General features: G+C 42.0%; 2 protein-coding genes across 3 annotated transcripts; one reads left to right on the top strand and one right to left on the bottom strand.

Moving 5' to 3' along the window:
* Positions 1–4,819: 4,819 nt before the first annotated feature.
* Positions 4,820–10,238, bottom strand: LOC120712374 (betaine aldehyde dehydrogenase 2-like). Of its 2 annotated transcripts, XM_039998140.1 has the most exons (15): positions 10,050–10,237; positions 9,801–9,943; positions 9,008–9,088; positions 8,783–8,931; positions 8,121–8,213; positions 7,923–8,046; positions 7,762–7,827; positions 7,537–7,603; positions 6,956–7,032; positions 6,444–6,557; positions 5,969–6,046; positions 5,738–5,889; positions 5,577–5,637; positions 5,225–5,331; positions 4,820–5,124 (listed from the first exon to the last, which is right to left on the bottom strand). In XM_039998140.1, exons 1-15 carry the CDS (start codon positions 10,162–10,164, stop codon positions 5,031–5,033), a joined length of 1,521 nt encoding a protein of 506 aa, XP_039854074.1. In that variant the 5' UTR covers positions 10,165–10,237; the 3' UTR covers positions 4,820–5,030. The 2 variants fall into 2 exon arrangements, with proteins under 2 accessions (XP_039854074.1, XP_039854075.1); XM_039998141.1 differs by lacking the exon at positions 7,762–7,827 and having other exon boundaries at positions 10,050–10,238.
* Positions 10,239–16,516: 6,278 nt separating this feature from the next.
* Positions 16,517–22,531, top strand: LOC120712373 (methylcrotonoyl-CoA carboxylase beta chain, mitochondrial-like). The gene is made up of 10 exons (XM_039998139.1): positions 16,517–16,879; positions 16,998–17,117; positions 18,924–19,358; positions 19,466–19,556; positions 20,190–20,422; positions 20,519–20,683; positions 21,083–21,157; positions 21,247–21,378; positions 22,053–22,109; positions 22,217–22,531. The coding sequence occupies exons 1-10, from the start codon at positions 16,625–16,627 to the stop codon at positions 22,418–22,420; spliced, it is 1,767 nt and encodes a 588-aa protein (XP_039854073.1). The 5' UTR covers positions 16,517–16,624; the 3' UTR covers positions 22,421–22,531.
* The last annotated feature ends 598 nt before the right edge of the window (positions 22,532–23,129 follow it).

Here is a 23,129-nt window from a genome sequence, read left to right as displayed (position 1 = left end):
TATAGCGCACTTACATGCAAGCAACTCAAGAAGTTGAAGAAGATGGCCATCAAAGGTAGCTCAAGTGATGAGGAAGAAGAGGATGCAAGAAACTCCTCAAATGATGAAAAAGAGTCAATGAACCCCAACCTCTACAAGCAAGTGAAGAAGATGAACAAATGCGTGAAGGAAATCAATTCAATGGGGTACATGGTATTCCTTAAAGATGGGCCTCACCATCAACTCATGAAGGTTGTGAAGAAGTTCAAGAAGAATAAGCAAAAGAAGGAGAAGAAGCCCAAGCATGAATCATATGTCGTATTTGGTGAATGGGTAAGCGGTGGTGAAGAATCAAGTGCAAATTCAAGTGATGAATCAAACAAGAAATTCACCACCCGCATGGGATCATCATCCAACACTTGCTTTATGGCCAAAGATATGGCTAGCGATGTAAGTGATGATGACTTCGACTCTCCTTTAATTGATGAACTTCTTGACTTTGTTCATGAGCACCAAAAAGTCATTAAGAGGCAATCAAAAGAAATTAAAAATCTTAATGCTCTCAATGATCTAAATGCTTCTCTTACTACAAATTTTGAAGATTTGATATGCAAATTCAATTTGCTTAGCAAGGAGCATGAATAGCTCAAATTAAAATTTGAGAGCATTAATGATACTAATGACTTTTTGGAAATGAAGCAAACTATCATTTGTACAATTCCAATCTCTAGGATAGATGCTTCAACTTCTTGCATTGACTTAATTGATGAATCTTGCTCTAACCATTGCAATGAGAAATACAATGAGAATGTTGTTGTAGAATCATGTGATGTTCTCATTGCCAAGGAGAATGATGAGCTCAAGCAAGAAGTGGAAAGGCTCGTGAAGGACTTGTATAGATTGAAGGGTAAAGGCATAAAGAGCAATGTCCAACCTTCTCAAGATAACCGTGAAGACATGGTGAAGAAAATTGAGAAGGGATCCACCGTGACTTGCTCAAAGTACCACAAAGAAGGACACAAGTCCAACAAGTGTTCTCAACCAAGGAAGAAGCTTCCGGATGAGAAGAACAAAAAGAAACTCACAATCAAGAGTTCTCTCATCTATACCAAGCCCAACCAGAGGAACAAAATCAATAGCACCTCCTATGTAATAAAAAAGAATACAAATGGCAAGGTGGTTGCTCACAAGGTTGGGAAGAAGGAAAGGAGTTGGAACCACTCCATTTGGGTACCCAAGGACATCATCATCAATATAAAGGGGTGTCAAATGGTATGGGTTCCAAATGAGACTTGAAGCCCAAGAATGACTTTGGGGGATTTGGAGGCTTAGTTTACAAGTTGAAGTGAAGGTTCAAGCCAAACAAGCTAAGCTCACAACTTGGACATTTATTGTCCAAGTCCCCCATATGGTAATGGTAGCTAGATTTCAATTCAAAGCATTATTTAGCTCCATTGCTCTTACTAGGATGGTTGCATACATTGCATCTCCTAGTGTTATATATGGTGGGTTGTTTGTGTCATGATTCTAACCCATAAGCAACCTACATGGTTTAATAAGTGTGTAGAAAGCTACATAAGGTTACCCTTCATGGTACATGGACCTCATGAGGTATGTATTTCATATGTGTACCATGAACACAATCTATAGGGTAAACTTCCCAATTATGCCAAAATCAATGTGCATAAAGGGGGAGTTCACTCTATGGTTTGTGATTTTGAGACTAACATATTTCCAAGTTTATCTTTTGTAGTCTCACGATTGAGTTAACACTCTAAGAGAATGTTATTCACGATTAATGTGAACAAACAACTCTATAAGAATGATTAGAAAAATTGTGCTTTCATGTATATTGAGTCATGCTCTATTGAACTTAAATGCTCATAACTAAGTTTATAGACTATGCACTCATACATTTGCTTAACATTGGTGTACCAAGTACTCTTTGTTTAAAGACTTTCAATAGGTTGCAAGTCACTTACAATTGGTACATTCAAGGTAAACAATGTAACCCCGGGAAGTATACAAGGTTCTAAACTCATTCAATTGGTATAATTGTCAATTTCTTATCTTTTTTAGAGCTACCTCCGTGCATGATATGATCTAAACTTTCTTGTTGAATCTTTTAGTTGTACACTTGATTTTTCACATTATCATGTTGTGTACGCACTTGTGGAAAGCTTAGCTTATGTCATGCTAGTTTCGTGATTTTGTGATCCACCATAGTAAATTTTCAATTGGTATCTTCATTTATATCATACAAATTGAATGATAAGTCATGAAACTAACTCCCTAGGGTACTAATCTTCTCGTGAGCTATATTGTTTTGCAAGACCTTTTAGGTGCAAGACCTTTTAGGTGATTTGATTTCAAAGGGGGAGAAATGTGGATCAAAGCAAGGCATGTTCCCAACAAAGGGGGAGAGTCCCAAAAAGGAAAAGTATATTCCAAATATATTGCAAAGAGGGAAAATGCCGACTGGCTCAAGTCAGCATATGAGAGAAGAGTAGCAAATAGGGGGAGGAACAAAGGGGATCATGGTTTTAGGGGGAGGCCAAACCGTCATTGTATGATGGTAAGCATCCAACCAAGTGTAAGTGGTTCAATTTGTCAATTCTTACAAATTTTATGCTTGCTTTAATTGTGTTGTCATCAATCACCAAAAAAGGGGAGATTGTAACGAACATGGCACCATTTATGTCATTTCGAGTGATTTTGGTGATCGTATGACAACGCAATCAATGTGACTAATGGTTTTGTTAAGTGAACATTTCTCGATCCCATGAATGAAATAAAAAGGTCATGTAAAGCAAAACACGAAGAAAGAACTCAAAGAAACGCTGAATTGGATGAGTTCTACTGAAATCAGTAGCATATGCATGAATCACATAGAAAATAGAAAGCCAAAATAAAAAAATTAAAAAGAAAAATGAAACAAGACAATGAAAAAGAGTAGTATAGTGGGCATCCTGCCTCACCAGGTGTTTTGGGCTCGGTCAGCTCACACAAATATCTCTTGATCAAGTACCTAAAAACTTTATATGGGCCTGATCTTACATAAAACCTCCCTCTAAGCAATGCCCATGGTGTAAAAAAAAGGCCATGCCCATGGAATGCAAAAGAGGGAGGTTTCTTTAGGCTGGTTTGCTGTAAACGTATCTGAAATATGTTCCCAGCGATGCAGATTGCACAAGCCGTCAGTGGCTCATGTAGTCATGTGAAGAATTCACCTCACATCCCGAACGTTGATGGAGCACGAGATAGAAGAAAATTCCATTGTCTATCGTACTAACCGAAGAAATTTCAATATTTGACATCATACATCACTTCTTTTGACTCATAAAATTATAATATTGACATCATACATTTACAAAAACTTTAAACTTTAAGCTATGACTCATAAAATTATAATATTGTTATCATCAACATTGGTTAGAAAATAACAATACTATAATTAACTTTAAATTTCTCTTCTTTGAGAATTTTCTTTATGACCCTTTTGTAAGGATGAACCAATGCTCAATTTTGAGACTTCAAATAGCGAAATGATGCCAAAACTTAACTTTAACTTAAGACAACAGAAGCTTTTCTGAGGCTTTAAACTTTGAATGTGTTCTTAACCCACAGGGAAAGACTCATTTAAGACTTTTATACTATTGTTCCAATTAAATCTTCTTGTTGATTCCGACTTAATTGAAAGATAACATCATTGTAGCATCGAAAAACCTTTTCTTTACAGATACAGTACTTTGTTCTCATTTTTTCTCTAAACAATTTATCTCGTTGGTTCAAAATTGAATAGAGATAAAACTGTACAAAACATACTCAAAGCAAGCTCTTTAATCATGCTTTTAAAAATAATTCTCCCGTTGGTTTGAATTAAAATTAAGAGCAACAATATGAACTTTGCAGCGAAAACATGTAGGACATGCTCATATTCAGAAGCAATATAACTTTAAAACTTTACCGTTCTCTAGGATAAATTATCACGTTGGATCAAATTTGAATCTAGAGACAAAACTGTGTAAAAGACTTCAAGTAAAAGCTTTTGAAAATGAGTGAAATAAATGACAAAAATTACTATTTAAGAGGCCCGAAAAGAAAATCGGCCCGCGGCCCTCTCAGCGCGCGCGGCGCCCCTCGCGCAACCTGGGCCTGGGCTGGGAATTTGGCCGGCGCTCGGCTCCCACCTGGGCCGGATTTGGCCCGTTCGGGCGCCAGTCGTCCCTAGCCGTCGGATCTGCATCCGACGGCCGGTCGCGATCTTCGCAGGAACAAAATCGGCGAGCGCCGGTTCTCCCCAAACCCTAGCGTCATTTTCTCCCCCTCCCCTTTCTGTCTCCACGCGGAGCGGCGGCGGCGGCCACTGGGCGGCCGGAGGAGGCGGCGCCGGCGAGTCAACGGTGGACGAGCGTCGACGGCAGCGGCGGTGAGTCTTTCCATCGCTGCAGTGCACCCTCTAGATCGGGTAGGGTTTGGACAGTGGGACCGTGGCGGCTGTGGTGAACCTCGTAACCCTAGCCACTGGCCTACACCTCCTATTTATGGCACTGCACGACGGGGGCCCACCAGCCTTGTATTGGGCTGGACGCTCCTGATCAGAGCATGAGTCAAAGGCCCAGTTGGTCATTGGATCAACTGGTGGAGATCAATTCAACAGTCTAAGCATGCCCCCTAGATTGTCCACCTTTGTACTTCGAGGTTTTCATTGAGTAGTTCATGTAAGATCATGCAAGATCAGGTACACATTACTCGCGAAAGAGTGCTTGTCAAGAGAGGCGCAGATTTTACTTGCCACATTTCTTGTCATGTACGGTCGTAGGCAATGTTGGCACATCCATCCAAAAGGCATGCTGCGACACCAAGTTTAACGTCTCACATATAACCTATGCAGTCCCAAGTACAAGCGTACAACAAACCTCAACTCCCACTTTCGATTTATTACGCGGATGCAGCGCTTCAAAATGTCATCATCCATTTGATACACAGGTTTATTTTGTACGGAATCCATTTTATTCTTGTGAAACAGACGCAAGTTTTCTCCTGCCAGCTTACAGCTTGGCGGGGGGCTGCTGGTACCATCCCCACGGCTCATCAGAGATGTACTCCGTGACTTGCTTGATGCTCAGGTAGTTATCAATGCCCCTGTAGTAGTGAAAGAAAAAAAAAAGGCCAGGTGTCAGTCAGATCTCATTACATCAGCTGTTTGATGTCTGCAGAAATGCGGTCATTCCGTGTTACCCACCCTTCTCCAAGCTCGCGACCAAAGCCACTGTGCTTGTTCCCACCCCAGGGAGCCTGGCAGAAGCAGGGTTGCGAGCAGTTTACCCAGATACATCCAGCGTCGATCTCCTGTTGGTCAAGTTTTCATTAGAGATGTGTTGTAGAAATACTGCAAATCTGTTCTGAGAGCAGTTTGCAGCGATTCTATGTTCAAACTCAAATGTCAATTTGTGTGCTATGGAATCAAGAATATCAACTTTCAACTAATGTGGAAAGAGGTAGAGCATAAGTAAGAAATGAGAACTCTGAATATCAGTCTGATACAGTCATCAAGTCACCAGCCAGATACTGTAAACACCATCACTTGTGCATACCTCGGATAATCTCTGGCAGCGTTCACGATCACGGGAAATTACAGCGCCGGCCAAGCCATAACTGTCAAAAAGGAACAGTGAAATAAGTTTATAAGCTACACAATGCATGAGCTGTAAGCCTGCAAAAGACATTCAAACAGCGCTAAAACCAAGTAGCTTACTGTGTATCATTGGACAGTTCAATGGCTTCATCTTCAGTGCTAAATTCTTTAACGCACAGGACTGGACCAAAGACTTCCTCCCTCCAAATTTCCATTGATGTGCTAACATCAGTAATGATTGTGGGTTCAAGATAGAACCCCTTCTCAAGATGCTGTTAAAAACATAAAATCATTAGTTCTATCCCACAATAGTATGTGGATCCCTGTAAATCCAAATGCACTGAGCCTTACCGCTGGTCTAACACCCCCGGTCAGAATAGTAGCACCTTCGCTTTTAGCATTTGATATGAATTTCTTAATCTTCTCATACTGACAATGCAAAAACACGAGTAAGAACAACTATAAAGCAACGAGGTAATTTGCAACTATGCATATGGTTGCAAAGACGGTGGTGATTAGGATGTCCATTTTCTTCTAAATACAGTGACATATAGAGGACCATAAACATTAACTATTAATCCATGTTATAGTTCTTACTGTAAAAAAGATGTTATAACAAAGTAAACCTAAAGAAGATCATGTCAGTAAGTGCATTTGAACACTGTTCTTCTCAAAACGGGAAGAAGCTACATCCTGTAGAAACTAGCAAGGACAATAATGTACAGACTAATCCAGAAGTACCGAACTGTCAAATTAGAAAGAAGCCACAAAACTTAGTTGTCAAATGGTAACTTGTTTGAATTTCGACAAAGTTAACACGCCGTACCTGTCCTTTGCTAACAACTGGTCCAAGCCTGCAACCCTCTTCAAGTGGATCTGAAACCTTAATATTTTTGGCCCATGCAACCATCCTCTCCTTAAACTCTTTGGCAATTTTTGTCTGCAACAATTTCGTTGGACCCAGAACTTGATTACTATGATACTGATGGCAAAAATAACTTAACTGGTTCCATAAGTGCGATTTGATTTGAAAGAGTAATATAGAGTGGCAAGTTTCCATCGTTGATTAAAAATACAATCAAATCATTGTGATAGTTAATATACTTCGTAAGTATGCAGTATGCACCAAACCAAAACACACACAGGTCGCATCGAATTGAAGAGCCCAAACCTAGACCTAACCGATGGGACATCATACAATCTTCTCAAATCAGAAATTAACGACAGGGTGAGAAAAAGTAAAAGCAATGCCACTCTATGAAATATATTATGGTCAATAGATAATAAGTCTGTGAAGTATTCCAAGCGACAATATCAGCAATGACATGTGACACTTACATGGATAAGAAGACGAGATGTTGCACTGCAAATCTGACCATTGGTCCAAAAGCACCCAAACAGAGTCCATTCAACAGCTGTTTACATTTAAAAGGATCAATGATAGAAATGTAGCAGAATTCACAATCAATAGTGTCAGAATCCATTAATAACAGAAGTTAGTCACAGTAAAAAATTACTTTCTTGGAACTAAAGCTTATGTTCTCCACATAAGTTCCATCCTTACTTTCTTGGGATCAACAATGAAAGATGAAATCATGTCGCATATACATATTGCATCAACTATTTTTTATTCAACTTGCATGCCCAGCACTAAATTTTGAGCATATGGGCTTTTATACCCCCCCCCCCCAAAAAAAATGCAGGTTATCTGCTGGTAATGATAACAATCAATTTTCAATGCCAAAGTAGCTCCTGTTCTAGCACCCTGCTCAGCCGAGTATTCTGTGAAAAGTCCATACACCAATGAAGGGCTTCGAGGGGTGTAGCATTCTTATCAGTAGGTTCTTTTGCAAATAGCAGCAATCCCCACACACTGACACCATTTTTGAAAATTAGTAAGCCTCAGAATAAACATGTACCTGTTTCAATGTCAACATCATCAAATACTACTATAGGACTTTTTCCACCAAGTTCCAGTGTAACAGGCTGTCAAGGAAAATGAATTATTAAGGAATGTGATAGAACTTCATCTCAAAATGAAATTCAAATCATACATATACTAAAAGAGAGTGAAAAAAAAAGCACAGCACAGTATATTATTTATTACTACAAATGAAATATAAATTCAGACATTTGGAGCAAACCTTGACCATAGGAGCTGCAGCCGCCATAACCTTCTTACCAGTTTCGAAACTCCCAGTAAAAGAGACCTAAATACATAACGAACTCATGCTATGAGGAAGGTCCTTTTCATTGATGTGGCATGCTCACACATGACTATATCATTATATGAGAACAGCTATACCTTGTTAACATCTGGGTGTGCTGCCAAAGGAGCACCAGCATCAGGACCTAATCCAGTCACAATGTTCAAGACACCAGAAGGAAGACTGACTTCTTTACAGACATCAGCAAGCTCTAAGCAAGTCCTGATAATTTAAAAGTAGATACTTCAAATGACATTGCTAATAGCATGAACATGACATATCATGCTAATACTTACACAGATGCCAATTCAGATGGTTTCAGCACAGCTGTACAACCAGCAGCCAGAGCAGGAGCTACCTTCCATGTAGCCATCAGGAGAGGATAGTTCCTGCAACACAAATCCAAAGTACAAAGCATAATACTTTAGTATCAAAATAAGTAATACAAGAACGTATTAAGAATATAAGTAAATCAATTACTGAGTCAACAGCATCTTCAATATAGACACAATAAAGTGAAATCACCCAACCGACAAATACGTGAACAAGGACAACAGCAGAATAGTGAACATAAGAAGAAGAAGAAGAAGCGACACTTCTGCTAGGACAAAGCACGCTGTTGTACGATTGTATCAACATAACAAGAATAATTAGTGAAATTAGCCAAACGTTCATGCAAGTGAAGTGATAAATAAATTTGACAGTAATTTGGATATATGAGATTCAACACTGGACAGGATTTAAAAAATATGGGTGACTGGAAATATTCCAGGCCAATGATGAAGAAATTATCTAAACTAGCATAAACAGACTGTGCATGTGCTTCGATTTGAATATGCAACTTTTCCGCTAGTTTAGATAATGAAGCTGCATCACTGAATATGATAACTCCAATACTAGCCTGAGTGTTTTGATAATAAAACAAAAAAACTAACGAGATGGGGTTGAAATGTAATACCAAGGGCTGATAAGCCCAACAACTCCGATAGGCTCTCTCCGAAGATGGCATTTAAAAGTCTCCATTGGAAGAGAAACTGGGGAATTTTGCCTTTTGTCCAAGGCTTCTGCCTGATCCGCAAAGTACTCAAAGCACCCAGCAACATCATCCTGATAAAAGGAACATCGAACGGATCAGAACATCAAGCTGGAAAAAGTGCTTACTTCTATAAGGTGTGTCATATACCATGTCCCATGCTGCTTCGTCATAAGGCTTCCCACAATCAAGTGCCTCTAGCTTAGCCAGCTCAGCTTTCCTCTCAATTATCTGAATAAGATGACATTTTCACATGGAAAACGTGATATATGTCAATATGTTTCAACAAAGAATTGATGACTCAACTAGTACGAAACCCCCCTATTAAAGTTCAAAGAGAAAGATCTTTTGAGGCGTTTGGACTTTGGAGTTCAGAATAAAGTCCGATACACTCTGTTTTGATAGAAAGCAAAAGAACATTAACACAAAAAACGAAATATATGGATTCACCCTAGTTAGACACGTTTGGCATTGAATGCAATTTGCACTTCCTGTGCCTCTGTACATGTAGCAGTAATCAAGTGTGTGGAAACCAACATTCAGGCATCTAAGATAAGTCCGTGAATGCACCATCAGGAAGCCGAGGAAGGACCACAGACAAACATAGCAAAAGGTAATGAGAAGTTCAGTACCGTTGCAGAGGGTACAGATCCATCACCAAATCAGACCCATTATAAGCGTAAAAATAGCTACCGGAAGTGACATAGCAGCCATTAACCATATATACATGCAGTGATACTCAACCCACTTCGAATTACGACAGAAATTTCCCCAAAATCCCTCGCCGGATTGACGCCCAAACAGTAGAGTCCTAACTTAGGCACCAGCGCTTGGAAGCAGAGAGCAGCGCACTCAACCGGATCCGGCCAAACCTCAATTTCTCAAAGCTAGCAACGCACACACGACGCCGCCGGTGCGCGGGGCGGCAGAAGCGCAGGCGTACCTTGGCGGCGATGGCACGCAGGTACTTGGCCCGGACGGCCCCCGGCGCGCGCGCCCAGTCGCGGCCGCGGTTCCTCTTGAGCGCCGCCCGCGCGGCGGCCACCGCGGCCTCCACGTCCTCCGCCGTGCCCGCCGGGATCTCGCCTGTGCGCGCGCGCGCGCGCGCACAAAACCAGCACATCAGGGAGGGAACAACCAACCGAGAAGGGGGGGAGGGGAGCGATCGGAGGCGCCGGCAGCGGTGGCTCACCGATGTGGGCCTCCGTGGCGGGGTTGACGACGGGGAGGCGCCGGCCCTGCGCGGGCGCGCGCCACTCGCCGTCGACGAAGAGCTGCCGCAGCGGGACCATCGCTGGCGAGGCCATCGGCGTGGGTTGCTGGATGGGCTCGCTGCAAGTGCCGGTGCAGGTGGAAAGGGTTGTCCTCTACTCCTGCTGCGTTGGCTGCGGAGGGCAGTGGCGGTTTTGTTGTTGGGACGTCCGGCTGTGTTTGGTTAGGGGTGAAAAAGTTTTGATGGAAATTTTTTTAACTTTGACTATTAATTAGAGGTATTAAATTAAATTTAATTATAAAATCACCTCCTTAAATTTTGTATTTAATGAGATCTTTGACCGCATGATTTGACAATGATTAGAGCATGGTCACTGTAGCATTACTATATCTAATCATGTATTAATTAGGCTCATTAGATTCGGCTCGCAAAGTTACATCCATCTCTAAAAAAAATTTGTAAATAGACTACATTTAGTACTCCATGCATACAAAATTTCTTTTTCGCGAAATTTTTACTGTTATAATCAAATACGGCCTCCGTTTCTTTATTTCTTCGTGCAGGTGCATCACATCATAGCCGACATAAATTGTGGCGGGGAAATAATGGAAGATTTGGATTGATGTATTTGCTTCTAAGAGGGATCGTCAAAGCTGGTCTAGCAAAGCAACTCATAAGTTATCATGTCTGATCAGTGGCGGAGCGTGAGATAAAATTAGGGGGGGCAATTTGTGAAGGAGCCGACATGCCGCACCGCAGGCAAGTTTTAAGTGACACATGTCATGGTGCCCTAGAGCGCAATAGAGAAAAAGCTTGGTGATGGTATTAGATAAGTATGCGTGAGGCATCAAATAATATAAACCTAGCTACCTAAGCTTTTGAGGGTAGCAATTAGCATAAAAATCAAGTTATCACCAAAAACTATGAATCTATGAACTTGCAAGGTTAAGTTTTAGAAAAGAATTGACAAAGGGACTAGCTGTAGCCCCTTAGGAGCCCTGTGCTCTTCTTCCTATGTCCAGGCGACAGTGCCCAGCGTGCTCCGCAGCCGGTGAGGTAGCAACAGCTAGCGAATACAATAAAAAGAGAGCGTCGCAATGCATTATTCAGCAATCACAGTCAAACAATGTAAAATGCAAGAAAAACAATAGACATGATTGCACGTGGTCCTCTCTGGATAGTCCTACAAGATCCATGAATGAACTCGGATACGTGAGTTGCTTGTAATAAGCGGACTACCAAAATAAACCAAAGCCTCGTAAATTCTTTGGGAGGAAGGGAGGCCGAGGCCCAAGTTGGCCTCCAAGAGGCTCCGCCACTGTGTCTGATGATCCTTGAGTGCATCTTCAATCTTTTTTAGTTCAACATTTTGTACTATTTTTTAAAAAATCTATTTTAAAAAGTTAGTATAAAATTTTAAACTAAATAAAGTTGGAGGTGTATTTAGAAGTCACCTATTTACACTTCTAGATGACAGCATGGACCTATGCAATATAGATGTATGTGTTGTTTGGATTAAAGAGGCTAAACTTTAGCTAGTACATGTTAAATGTAGGACTAAATATGAACTAGTTGCCGATCTAATTACATTACATTATTTACATAGATGATGACTAATTGGTCATTAGAGACCATTAGAACTTTAGCTCCCAACAACTCATATTTAGTCCCTTTAGCACATCTAAAGCTCAATTTTAGCACCTCTATTTTACCACATCCAAACAACCTTTTAAATAAAAACACTTACTTTCAACTTAACGTAGTATACTTTTTGAAAGTTCTTAACGTAGTATATAGAAATTGTTTAAACAATCAATAGCACTTGTACTGAAAAGGGATTGCCCCATTCCCCACTTGAAGATGTTACATCATGATTCTTCGTAAATAAAAATTTCGACTGCAGAATTGACAAATTTAGCTAGGTATCAATTTTGAGGTCACTTTAGGACATGTACAACAGCTAGACAGCAGCCATCTATATAAGTTCATGTAAGTAAAATGAGTTCATGTAATCATCATTAAATGAGAAAAGAGTGTGTTGTTGTCTACTATCTCATCTACTACTTTTGGCTCGTGCTCCCATGCAAAACAACATCAACTAGAGTACGTATTAAATATCACATAGACAACTAAACAGTCAACAGTTATCTAAACTGTTGTAAGGCTGTCTAGTTGTCTATGTATGTCAAATAGACAGCGGCTATCAAAACTATTGTACATGCTCTTAGCAATTCGAACGATTAAATGTTTTCTTTATTTCCTCTGTTCGCTGTGCTGTGGCTGGTGGCTGGTGCTGATTTGTTGTGAGAGAAAAGTACTGCTGGCTGGCTGGTGCTAGCTGGATGCAACGAACAGAGTGATTTTGTTTAAGCATGCGGTGGCCCTATTTGGTTTGTGCTATGTTAGAAATTGTATCAACTTTGACCGTTAATTAGAGATATTAAATTAAGGTAGTTTCCAAAACTAATTTCAAAACACCTGCGCTAGGAACCGTAAAGAATTTAATAACACCTTTGACCGCGTGATTAGAGAATGATTACTGTAACATCACTATAGTCAATCATCGATGAATTATCGTCATTAGATTCGTCGCGAAAAGTTATACTCATTTCTAAAATTTTTTTGCAAATAGGTCCTCAAGAATTGTGTGCTAAGATCATGAAATGTGACCAAACAAGGCCATTATTGTGGTGGGGGACCCTGGTTGCACGCATACCCGATGCCAACCACACTCTCCGTGATGAAAGCAACAAGTGGGGATTTGTTTCTGCGAATGACACGTGGTCCGGTGGTCGGTGGAATTATTCATGCACAAAAAGAAATACCAACTCGCACGATTCTCTCCGATTTTGTATGGAGCAGTACTTGTCGTCATTCACTCATTCTGGTACCTATCGCCCATCTTGCATTTGTTTTCTCAAAAGGCGAACGGCGCCCAATGATACGGCCACGTGAACCCCAATCTCAAGTACTGCACGGTACATCAATGCTGGAATTTTGGGAATGTAGATCAAGGCCCAGTTTAATTGCTTTCAAAATTTTAAAATTTTACAAGATTTTTCATCACATCGAATATTTCAACGCATGCATGAAGTATTAAATATAACTAAATAAAATAACTAATTACACAGTTTGTCTATAATTTGCGAGGCAAATCTTTTGAGCTTAATTAACCCATGACATGATAATAATTACCAAATACAAACGAAAGTGCTACAGTACTTTACACTCAAAAGTTTACGCATCTAAACAAGGCCCAAGTGAGAAAAATGTAGTAAATAAACAAGGACAAGGGGGGTTCAACATGAAACATCACTTTATGACTAAGTTTATAAAAAAAGAATGTTGACATCTACAATACAAAATAAATAAATGGAAATATAATTCATGATTGATTTTATTGTACTAATTTTGTGCTATGGACCACGTGTAGTTTCATGTAAATTTGGTCATAGTATGACTTTGGACAAATTTGAAAACAATTATATATAGTTCACTTCAACGGCACGTTGTCTTTTTTTTTTGTGATGACCGTACTTGCTCATTTGGCTCAAGTCGGAGGCTCAATGTGCTGAGATTTCTCCCGGAAAGATGGCCAGTGCACACAAGAAAATAAAAAACATAATAATAAATAAACCAAATTGTAGGTCACTTTAACAATACATAATTTGTGCTATGTATCTAAACATAGCGTATATCTAAATATATAATAAAATATATGTATCTAAATTTGATAAAACATCTACAATTTGAAATGGAAGAAGTAACTTGTTATGGGCCTCTGAACCAAGTGGTTCCATCAAGCTCATTGATATGCTTTCAAACTTCCATTGTGGTCTTGGATGGCAACAAGGGCAGATTACATCAGAGTCCATTTTTTTTCCAATGGCCTCCCTACAAAGGGGCGCGCGTTCCTGAAGCCCATGGGCCATGGCACAAAACTCAGAAGTGCACAAACTATGGCCCGGATTTTCCGAGCCGCTTGGAAACATGAGGTTGCTAGATAGCCTAGCCCAGGAATTCATGATCACTAGACTAACCGTCTGTTTGGTTGGGTGGTGGAGTCCAACCCAAATGGAGCCAACCCCTTTTTATGATGTTTGGATGAGAGTGGAAGAAGTTGAAGCCAATCTAGAAACGAATATTCTTGTAATATGCGGGTCGGCTGCATCCGCCAAAATCTAGCGGACGGAGCCAACCCCATTTTCTCCGTCCCTCACCCGTCGGTCTCCGTCTCCTTCCCGTGCCCGGCCCTCGAGCTCCACCGCCTCCACTGCCGCCGTCGCGTCGTTCCTCTCCTCGTTCTCTCTCCCCCAGCCTCGAGCGCATCGAGCGCCGCCGTCCCCGGCGCTGCGCCTCCTTCCACCTCCCTGCATCGCCGGCGCCCTCCTCCCTGCCCCGACCACCTCGCCGACCTGGCCTGCGCCGCCCCCAACAGCGTGGCCTGGCCTGCGCACGGCCTGGCCTGCACGGCCGCGGGGCGGGGCGGCGGAGGTCGCCGCGGGCTCGGTGAGCAGCGCGCGCGGCCGCGGGCCGGGGCGGCGGAGGTCCGCGCTGGGCTCGGCGAGCGGTGCACGCGGCCACGGGCGGGGGCGGCGGAGGTCCGCGGCGGGCTGGGCTAGCGGCGTGCGCGGCCGCGGGCGGGGGGCGGTGGAGATCCGCAGTGTGCTCGGCCGCGGGCGGGGGTGCGCGGGGGGGGGGGGGGGGCGGCGCGCGCTGGGCTGCGCAGGGGACGGCGGCGGCGACGCTGGGGCTGCGGCAGCCCGGCACGTGTCGGAGACCGCGGCGGCGGCCGAGCGTGCGGTGGCGCGGCGGGTGGGCGGCGGCGGACGGATCCGCTGCGGTGAGGAAGAAGATAGGGTGTGACCCTGAAAAGTGGGACCCATGAGTACTGTAGCAAACGGTGTCAAATATATCATCTGACCTTTTTTTCCAATCCCTCCAACCAAACAAAAAAATAGGATGGAACCAACCCAACCTAAAACTATTAACCAAACATGAGATGGGTTGGAGCCATCCCAAAACAAAGGATGGAACCAACCCAACCCACTAGTTCCGGAACCAAACACACGGTAAAGTTATGCATGAAGCCTTGCTGAGTGAGAGTCAATTGTGCTTACTGAAGTTCCTTGACTTCAACCTCCTCCTCGTCACGTGGACCTCCCTCTCTTTTATACATCCCTTTTATTTTGAATGGAAAGTTGACATTAACTTAGGGTGGGTGAACTGCATGACTACCTGTCACTCAAATTTCTAGGCTACCTTCGCACAAAGAAGTGGGCAGTTGGATGATGACAAGATAAGGGTGTGATCTAGAACTAGGTTAGCAAGACGATAGGACATAGAGGAGATAGGGGGTGGTGGGTGGTTAAGGATATCACCGTGAGAAAAGAGTAGGGGACCTCACCAAAGTTTTATATATAGAAGTAATTAGTACTTTCTTCGGTTTTCCTTCATTTCAAATTGTACATCATTTTGATTTTCTAGATACGTAGTTTTTTTTAAAGCTGAGATACGTAGATTTTTCTATATTTTTCTATATTTAGATATAGTATTATCTTACTGCATAGTACTCTTCCGTCCTAACTTGTCTAATTCATAGCCAAAATTATATCTTTGGTAGAAGTAGTAGTAAATATTATATATCTAAATTTATGAAAATAATTAATAATTTGAAACGGAACAGGTGCTTTCTCCGCAATTCTCACCTTTTAATAAATCAAACAGTTAAACTTTAATTAAAATTATATAGTTTAACTAAAGTTATACGAAAAAGTAGTAGCATTCCGGCACAAAATAAGTGGATAAGATTAGTTATAGAATATATTTTTATAATAAATTTATTTTAAAACATAAGTGTTATTATTTTATATTTTTTGGCATGTACTGCCACCTAAATACTGACCTTGTTTGGATCGTTCTAGATTCTAGAACACATTTTTTTCGAGAAAAGAATCTCGTATGTATGGAGTACTAAATGAAGTCTATTTGCAAAATCTTTTTAAAGATGAGTGTAACTTTTCGCGACGAATCTAATGACGGTAATTAATTGATGATTGGCTACAGTGATGCTACAGTAACCATCTTCTAATTATGCGGTCAATTGACTTATTAGATTCTTTAGAATTTCTAACCCAGGAGTTGTGAAGTTAGTTTTGCAAAATATTTTTATTTAATATCAGTAATTAACAGCTAAAGTTTTCTAACACAAGTTATGGTAGGAAACCAGGCCACTCTTGCTCATCCTCGGTCGCTGCCCCGGCGATGGCAGAGCACGGCCGATCCCATCGTGATCTGGCCCCCGCTCCCCTACTCCGCCAGACTGCCACTGCGAACACGACACCACCACGCCCAGCGCGACGTCGAGTCAGACCATTATCCGCCGCCGCCCGACTTGCGTGCACGAGCAGCGCAGCGAAACACCGGGCTGAAACTGAAACGCACTCCAGCCGGTCCACCGGCCGCAGAGCGAGCGAGCGGAACGGAACACTGCGACATCCATCGATCCTCCCTCCCGCTCCCACGGAACACCCGTCTCCCGAGACAGCGGAGACATGCTCGCCCGGCTCGCCGCGGGGCGGCGGCAGCGGCAGCGGCTGCTGCCCCTCCTCCCGCGCGCCGCGCCGGCCCCGGCGGCCGCGGCCGCGCACAGTTCGTCGTCAGCAGCGGCGGCAGCGGCCCGCGGGGGCGCGGCGGCCGCCTCCGCCTCCGTGCTCCCGGACACGCTCGACCGGGGCTCCGCCGCCTACGCGCGCAACGCCGCCGCCGTCGCCGCGCTGCTCGCCGACCTGCGCGCCCGCGTCTCCCAGGTGCCCCCGCTTCCCGCCCCGCTCAACTCGCTCGCTAGCACTGCCGGTGCCCCTCCTCCTCCCGCCTCCTGACTGAAGAGCGGGGGAGCGCGCGCGTCCCCTGACCCCTTGTGAGCAGGTGCTGCGCGGGGGTGGCCCGGAGGCGGTGAGGCGGAACGCGTCGCGGGGGAAGCTGCTCCCGCGGGACCGCATCGACCGCCTGCTCGACCCCGGCGCGTCCTTCCTCGAGCTCTCGCAGGTCCGTCGCTCCGCCACCCCCCCCCCTGCGTTTGACCAGGCCGCCGCATTGTCGAGTGAACTCCATGCCTGTACTGTGTGCTCTGCTCCCCTTAGTCAGTGATGCTACAAGTTTGCGGGGCTCGCGAGAATTGTGAAGCAGATGGGAGGCTCAATGATGCCTGTTCCACGCATTGTCGAATTGAACGATGCTCCATTGTGCGTCCGTACCTGTTACTCCAAAAAGTAGAATTGTGCCACCTGCAACCCCTCCTCCTGCCAAACTCCTGAAGGTTGCCATTACCTCCTGAAATTCAGGCTCGAACAACACAGTAGGATGTAAGACATGCCTATGGTGCTAGTCCTGACTTACGTTCACGAACAAAGTCACTTCAGCCCCATTGCCAGCTGCTGTTCTTGCACAAATTGCTAATTGGTATGGGTATAGCATAATCATATGGCAGCAGGCAATCCCTTAGCGCTGTTTGGTAATTGGTACACAGGGGTCTCACAGCCAATAGTTCAATTACTATAGGATTCAGAAGAATTCTGTGCACTAAGCCTCCAATGGAGCAACAAAAATACATCCACTCTTGGGATAACGCCTCTTGCTCGCACCTTCTGAGTTCCTCAGTTTGTCTGTTAAAATGAGCGATCTAACATGGTAAGGAAAATATACCTGTTTCAAAACTGTAATGAAAGTTTCACCCTGTGGTGCTCTAAAAAAATGCTTCTATTGTACTGCCTTTTTTTAATCCAGTACTTGGATAATGCAAATACTGATTCAAACCATAAAGCACCTTAAACTAAAATGAGGATATTCTATATGAAGATATTCTAGGATTTAGTTGTTATTTTTCTGCATTGTAAATTTTTTTCTCCCCCATGTTATCTAGTCGTCCGACTAATCGCGATTAGTCGCGATTAGTCGGGCTTATCGGTCCGGTGACCCCGATAAGGGACACCGAGTAAGTCTGGGCGACTAGTTTTCTAGTCGTCCGACTAGTCGTCGACTAGTCGCGATTAGTCGCACGATCAGGTTGGAAAACGATCAGACTTGAGATTGTTTTGTGGGCTGTTTGAGTTGTGGGCCTCGGCTGGCGATGGGCTGGCAAGGTGGCCCATTAGGTTTTTGGTATATAGAGGCTGAGAGACAGGAATATGAACTATGGGACAGGAATACAGAGTTCTGGACAGTTCACAAATCATCTCTCACAAATAAGTGAAAAATCGACCATTATTGTTGCCTTCATACTTGCTTTTTATTAAGTAATATGTAGTACATATATCATATCGGTCCTGGGACACATAGGACGACTAGGCAGACGACTAGGACCGACTAAGCTCGACTAATCGGCCTGATCGACGACTAATCGCGACTAGTCGTCTGATCGGTCCCATGGCGACTAGGTTCGACTAGACGATTTGAAAACATGGTTCTCCCCCATTTACCAGAAAGAACTGTGCTAGTATCCTTTGTAGGTTGAAAATACAGTTTCTCCAGATTTTTCATGCATCAACTGTGAAATATTTGAAAGGGAAAATTGCTAGATAGTGCTGCAAAACATTTATGCTTCCCAAAAAAGGGAAAAAGAAAGAACATGCGTTTTTTCAAACAGAGTAGCTATAAGGTTGACAGTCAAAGCGACATAAGTTTAATTGAAACACCAGTGTCTTCCAAAGGCACCCTGCAGCATAGTTCCTCTGGATATTCAGAAGTGTCGGCATCTTGTAGGAGTGTAGGACAGTCCGAATAAAAAATGATTGTTTTTATAGCTGTACATCTTGTTCTAGAGTACTGGTGCTGATGGTAATATTGACAATACAGCTTGCAGGCTCGGATGTTTATGAAGAAGCATTACCATCAGCGGGTATAATAACTGGCATAGGACCTGTTCATGGACGATTATGTATGTTTGTGGCCAATGACCCAACCACAAAAGGGGGCACATACTATCCTCTTACTGTCAAAAAGCATCTGCGAGCACAGGAAATTGCTTCTGAATGCAAATTGCCTTGCATATATCTCGTTGACAGTGGAGGTGCTAATCTCCCCAGGCAGGCTGAAGTTTTCCCAGACCGTGATAATTTTGGTCGAATATTCTACAATCAAGCTAAGATGTCTTCAGATGGTATCCCTCAGATTGCCTTAGTTTTAGGATCTTGCACCGCTGGCGGGGCTTATATTCCTGCAATGGCGGATGAGAGTGTAATAGTTAAGGGAAATGGAACTATATTTCTAGCCGGCCCCCCACTTGTAAAGGTCAGTATTCTTTGTCAACCATATTATTTATTCAGTATATTTTGTGCATGATGAGATTTTGGCCAATGTCTAAATCATGTCTTAGTATAAAGGGGCAAATTTTGTAGGCTGCTACAGGAGAGGAGATATCTGCTGAGGACCTTGGTGGAGCATCAGTACATTGTAAGGTATCCGGAGTCTCGGATCATTTTGCACAAGGTAAACTTTAGCAGCACTTATTGTATCATCATATAATTAATGGGGTAGGATGGAATTGAATTTAGAAGAACTTGCTTACTGCATCGCCATGGACAACCTTTATATCCCCTATTAATATTACTACTATTGACGCCTTATATGTACTTATTTTCTTTTTCACTTTCTCTCCCCTTTTGTTAGTAGTTCATGTTGAGTTTCAACTCTAGCCTACCCCAACTTGCTCGGGACTAAAAGGCTTTGTGTTGTTATTCTATTAAGAAATACATTATTCAATGATGCCTGCAAAGATTGTATGGACATTGGACAGTGCTGATTGTTTTCTGGAAAGTGTCCTGAAATATGTCTATATACTGCATAGCCATTTCCTCTTTTCTTCTATCTTTTTGCTTGTTTCATGATTTGTTTGGTCATGAAACTAATGTGTAGACTCTTGTACTGGTCAACTGGTCCTGTTGTGAATTGTGATTACCATTTTACTTTTAGCTTTCTTATTTTTCCTTTTCCTTTTTACATCATCATGCATTTTCAATCTCTTTGTTTTACCATAGGTGCTCATCTTATGTATTATTTTGCTTTAAGTACATTCAAGATGATGTTTGTCTGAGACAGATCTCACATTGTTATTTGATTTAGATGAACTTCATGGGCTTGAAATGGGGCGAAACATTGTGAAGAACCTGCACTTAGCTGCTAAGGGGACAAATATTCAAAGTTCTGCTTGTGATTACCAAGAACCATTGTATGATGTAGAGGAACTTCGCTCAATTGCACCAGCTGATTTGAAGCAGTCCTTTGACATCCGTTCAGTAATAGCCCGTATTGTTGATGGTAGTGAATTTGATGAGTTCAAAAAATTGTATGGAACAGTAAGGGTTTCTGTTTTTAGTTGAACTTAGCTATCATCTGCATTCTTTATCCTATGTATTGGCAACTCAATTTGTTTTTCTTTAAATTTTATGCAGACACTGGTGACTGGTTTTGCAAGGATATGCGGGCAACCAGTTGGAATAATTGGAAATAATGGTATCCTGTTTACTGAGTCGGCATTAAAGGGTTCCCACTTCATTGAACTGTGCACTCAGCGCCATATTCCTTTGATATTCCTTCAAAATATTACTGGGTTCATGGTATGGTGTATTATTTACTCTTCGAATTACTTCCTCGAGCTTGTTCACCTCATAACCTAATATATAGATAGTAGACAAACTTTTCATATCTCACTACATACATAGTAGACAAACTTATTATTTGTATCGTCATTCTTTTTTATCTGAATGTAATTATTGGTTATGCATGGAAATACGAATGTGAAATTCACCCCATCTACTATGTTCATAGTATTGTTTTGACTAATGGAGTGTGGAGCCAGGTTATACATGAATTACATATGGCACAATAATGGACTGTAGGATTTGTACAGTATGGTTCGGATGCTAAAACTAAACATACAAGTTAGTTATTTTTGTGAAGTCTGAGATGTTCAACCCCTATGACATGCATACTAATTTTTAGTTTATCTGCTGTAGGTTGGGTCGAAGTCTGAAGCTAGTGGAATTGCGAAAGCTGGAGCAAAGATGGTCATGGCAGTTTCCTGCGCCAAGGTCAAGCCTTTCTTGACCCTTTGATGTCTTACAAACCTTGCACCAATGGAACTTGCCAATAATATGTAACAGCGAATATGTCTACACAGGTTCCTAAAATTGCAATAATTGTTGGTGGAAGTTTTGGTGCTGGGAACTATGGAATGTGTGGCCGTGCTTATAGCCCAAACTTTTTGTTTCTTTGGCCAACTGCTAGGATATCTGTTATGGGTGGCATCCAGGTAAGAGCCATCACACTGGTTATTGCCGCAACTACATTGTGTTTACTAATTTACATGTATCCATATTATCATTCTCTTGTAAGAATGACATAATGTCTATAATGTAATAATTGATATTCATTGCCAGTATTTTGATGCGTTGAAGATGATGTCATTTGCTATTTGGCGCCATTATTATTAGTCTTTGAAGATGCGTAATGAGTTCATAGGCCTAAAAAATGGGATAAGGGATAAGGTGCATTAACAGCTAGCATCTTAGAGTTTGTTTGGAGTCTCAAACACTTGCACTTCTAGAATCCTACTTATAAAACTGTCAAGCTAATTTCTGTTGTCTGAAGAAAAAAAATAATATGCAATGCCATGCTTATGTGATGCAAAGAAAGTGTGGTTTTTCAGTGGTGAGTTCTTTAGATCTTTATATTTGTGCCAGGAATGCTAAAAGCTGTAGGTTTTTCCTGGAGTTTCTTGCCAAAGATTTTGGTCTTCTGATCTGTTTGAGCTGTTACAATCCCACTCAATATTTTCCTGGTATTGCAATGCATGTAACTCCATGCAAAATATTAAGCAATGACCCATGAGTCGTGGCGAGGTGTTTCGTTTGGTGGAATGCACAAAACAGAGCAAAGCAATATCAGTCAACAGTTACTATTGTTTCTTCCTTCAAACCTTTGCAGGCAGCCGGTGTCCTTGCTCAAATAGAAAAGAACAATAAAAAGAGACAAGGAGTGGAGGTATATTGCATTCATTCATTTGTTTTGGAGAACATTAAACAACCTAACAGCTTGAATTTCAAAATGACCTTTTTACATGACCGATTCTTGTTTGTTCATGCATATAGTGGACCAAGGACGAGGAAGAAGCCTTCAAAGCAAAGGTCGCGGAGGCTTACGACAAAGAAGGAAGCCCCTACTACGCTACTGCTAGGCTATGGGACGATGGTGTCATCGACCCTGCTGATACCAGGCGGATTCTGAGCCTCTGCCTCTCTGCTGCGGCCAAGCCGGTTCCCGAAGACACGAAATATGGTGTATTCCGGATGTAAATACTGTATGTGAATATGCATCCGTGTATAAATAAAATGGCTTCCGTGCGCCCAATGTGTATTGGACTTTTGCCTCTGGAAATAAAATCTTTAATCCTCGTTATATGTTGATTTTTTTGGTTTATTTCTAATATGTGGCACGGGACAACGTTTTACCCAGTAGTTTCCTGGTGCAGAGAAATGTTCTTCATATGTCACCCTTTTATCTCAGCATGAGAATGTTTGATCAACATGCTTTTTAATGGACTGCTTCTTTTAATTGATTAAGATTTTATTTTGAGAGGAAATGAAGTTAGCATTGGCTGAATTCCTTTTAATTTAGATAGCTAAGTGTTACTTTTTAAGAGAACAAATATTTATTAACTGTAGACAGTGGGCCAAAAGAACTGCTAGTCTTTTTTTGCTCATTTTACTTTCTTCAGCTCGCTTGAATTTTGTTTTGCTCAACAGCACTGTTCGATACGAATAACCATGGCGACATACAAAAGTTGTTTTTGTGCGGATGTGTATTTAAAAATGTATTCCTAATGAATCATGTAAAATCCAAATGACAAGGAAAACATTCTAACAGCGTTTAAAAGTTGGGAGTTTCATAGAAATTGCAATTGGTTCAAAAACATATTCTCACAAAAATATAATAATGTGATATACTATTTTCTGTTTATCTATCTGTTCAAATACTTAATAAATGAAAGTGAAAAATTAACAT

The sequence above is a fragment of the Panicum virgatum genome, chromosome 6K (genome assembly GCF_016808335.1).
Source record: "Panicum virgatum strain AP13 chromosome 6K, P.virgatum_v5, whole genome shotgun sequence".
In the NCBI taxonomy this organism is placed as follows: Eukaryota; Viridiplantae; Streptophyta; class Magnoliopsida; order Poales; family Poaceae; genus Panicum; species Panicum virgatum.
The sequence above is the reverse complement of the archived record's forward strand: the minus strand, read 5'-3'. Positions and strand labels throughout refer to the sequence as shown.

What these genes read in the sequence shown, in the direction of transcription:
- LOC120712374 (XM_039998140.1), bottom strand. Translation starts at nt 10,164, where the DNA reads ATGGCCTCGCCAGCGATGGTCCCGCTGCGGCAGCTCTTCGTCGACGGC. An exon ending in CCATCTGAATTGGCATCTGT is followed by an intron (nt 8,047 to 8,120) that starts GTAAGTATTAGC and finishes TTAAATTATCAG; the next exon opens with GACTTGCTTAGAGCTTGCTG. An exon ending in GGTCGCGAGCTTGGAGAAGG is followed by an intron (nt 5,125 to 5,224) that starts GTGGGTAACACG and finishes TCACTACTACAG; the next exon opens with GGGCATTGATAACTACCTGA.
- LOC120712373 (XM_039998139.1), top strand. Translation starts at nt 16,625, where the DNA reads ATGCTCGCCCGGCTCGCCGCGGGGCGGCGGCAGCGGCAGCGGCTGCTG. An exon ending in TCAAAAAATTGTATGGAACA is followed by an intron (nt 20,423 to 20,518) that starts GTAAGGGTTTCT and finishes AATTTTATGCAG; the next exon opens with ACACTGGTGACTGGTTTTGC. An exon ending in TGGCAGTTTCCTGCGCCAAG is followed by an intron (nt 21,158 to 21,246) that starts GTCAAGCCTTTC and finishes ATGTCTACACAG; the next exon opens with GTTCCTAAAATTGCAATAAT.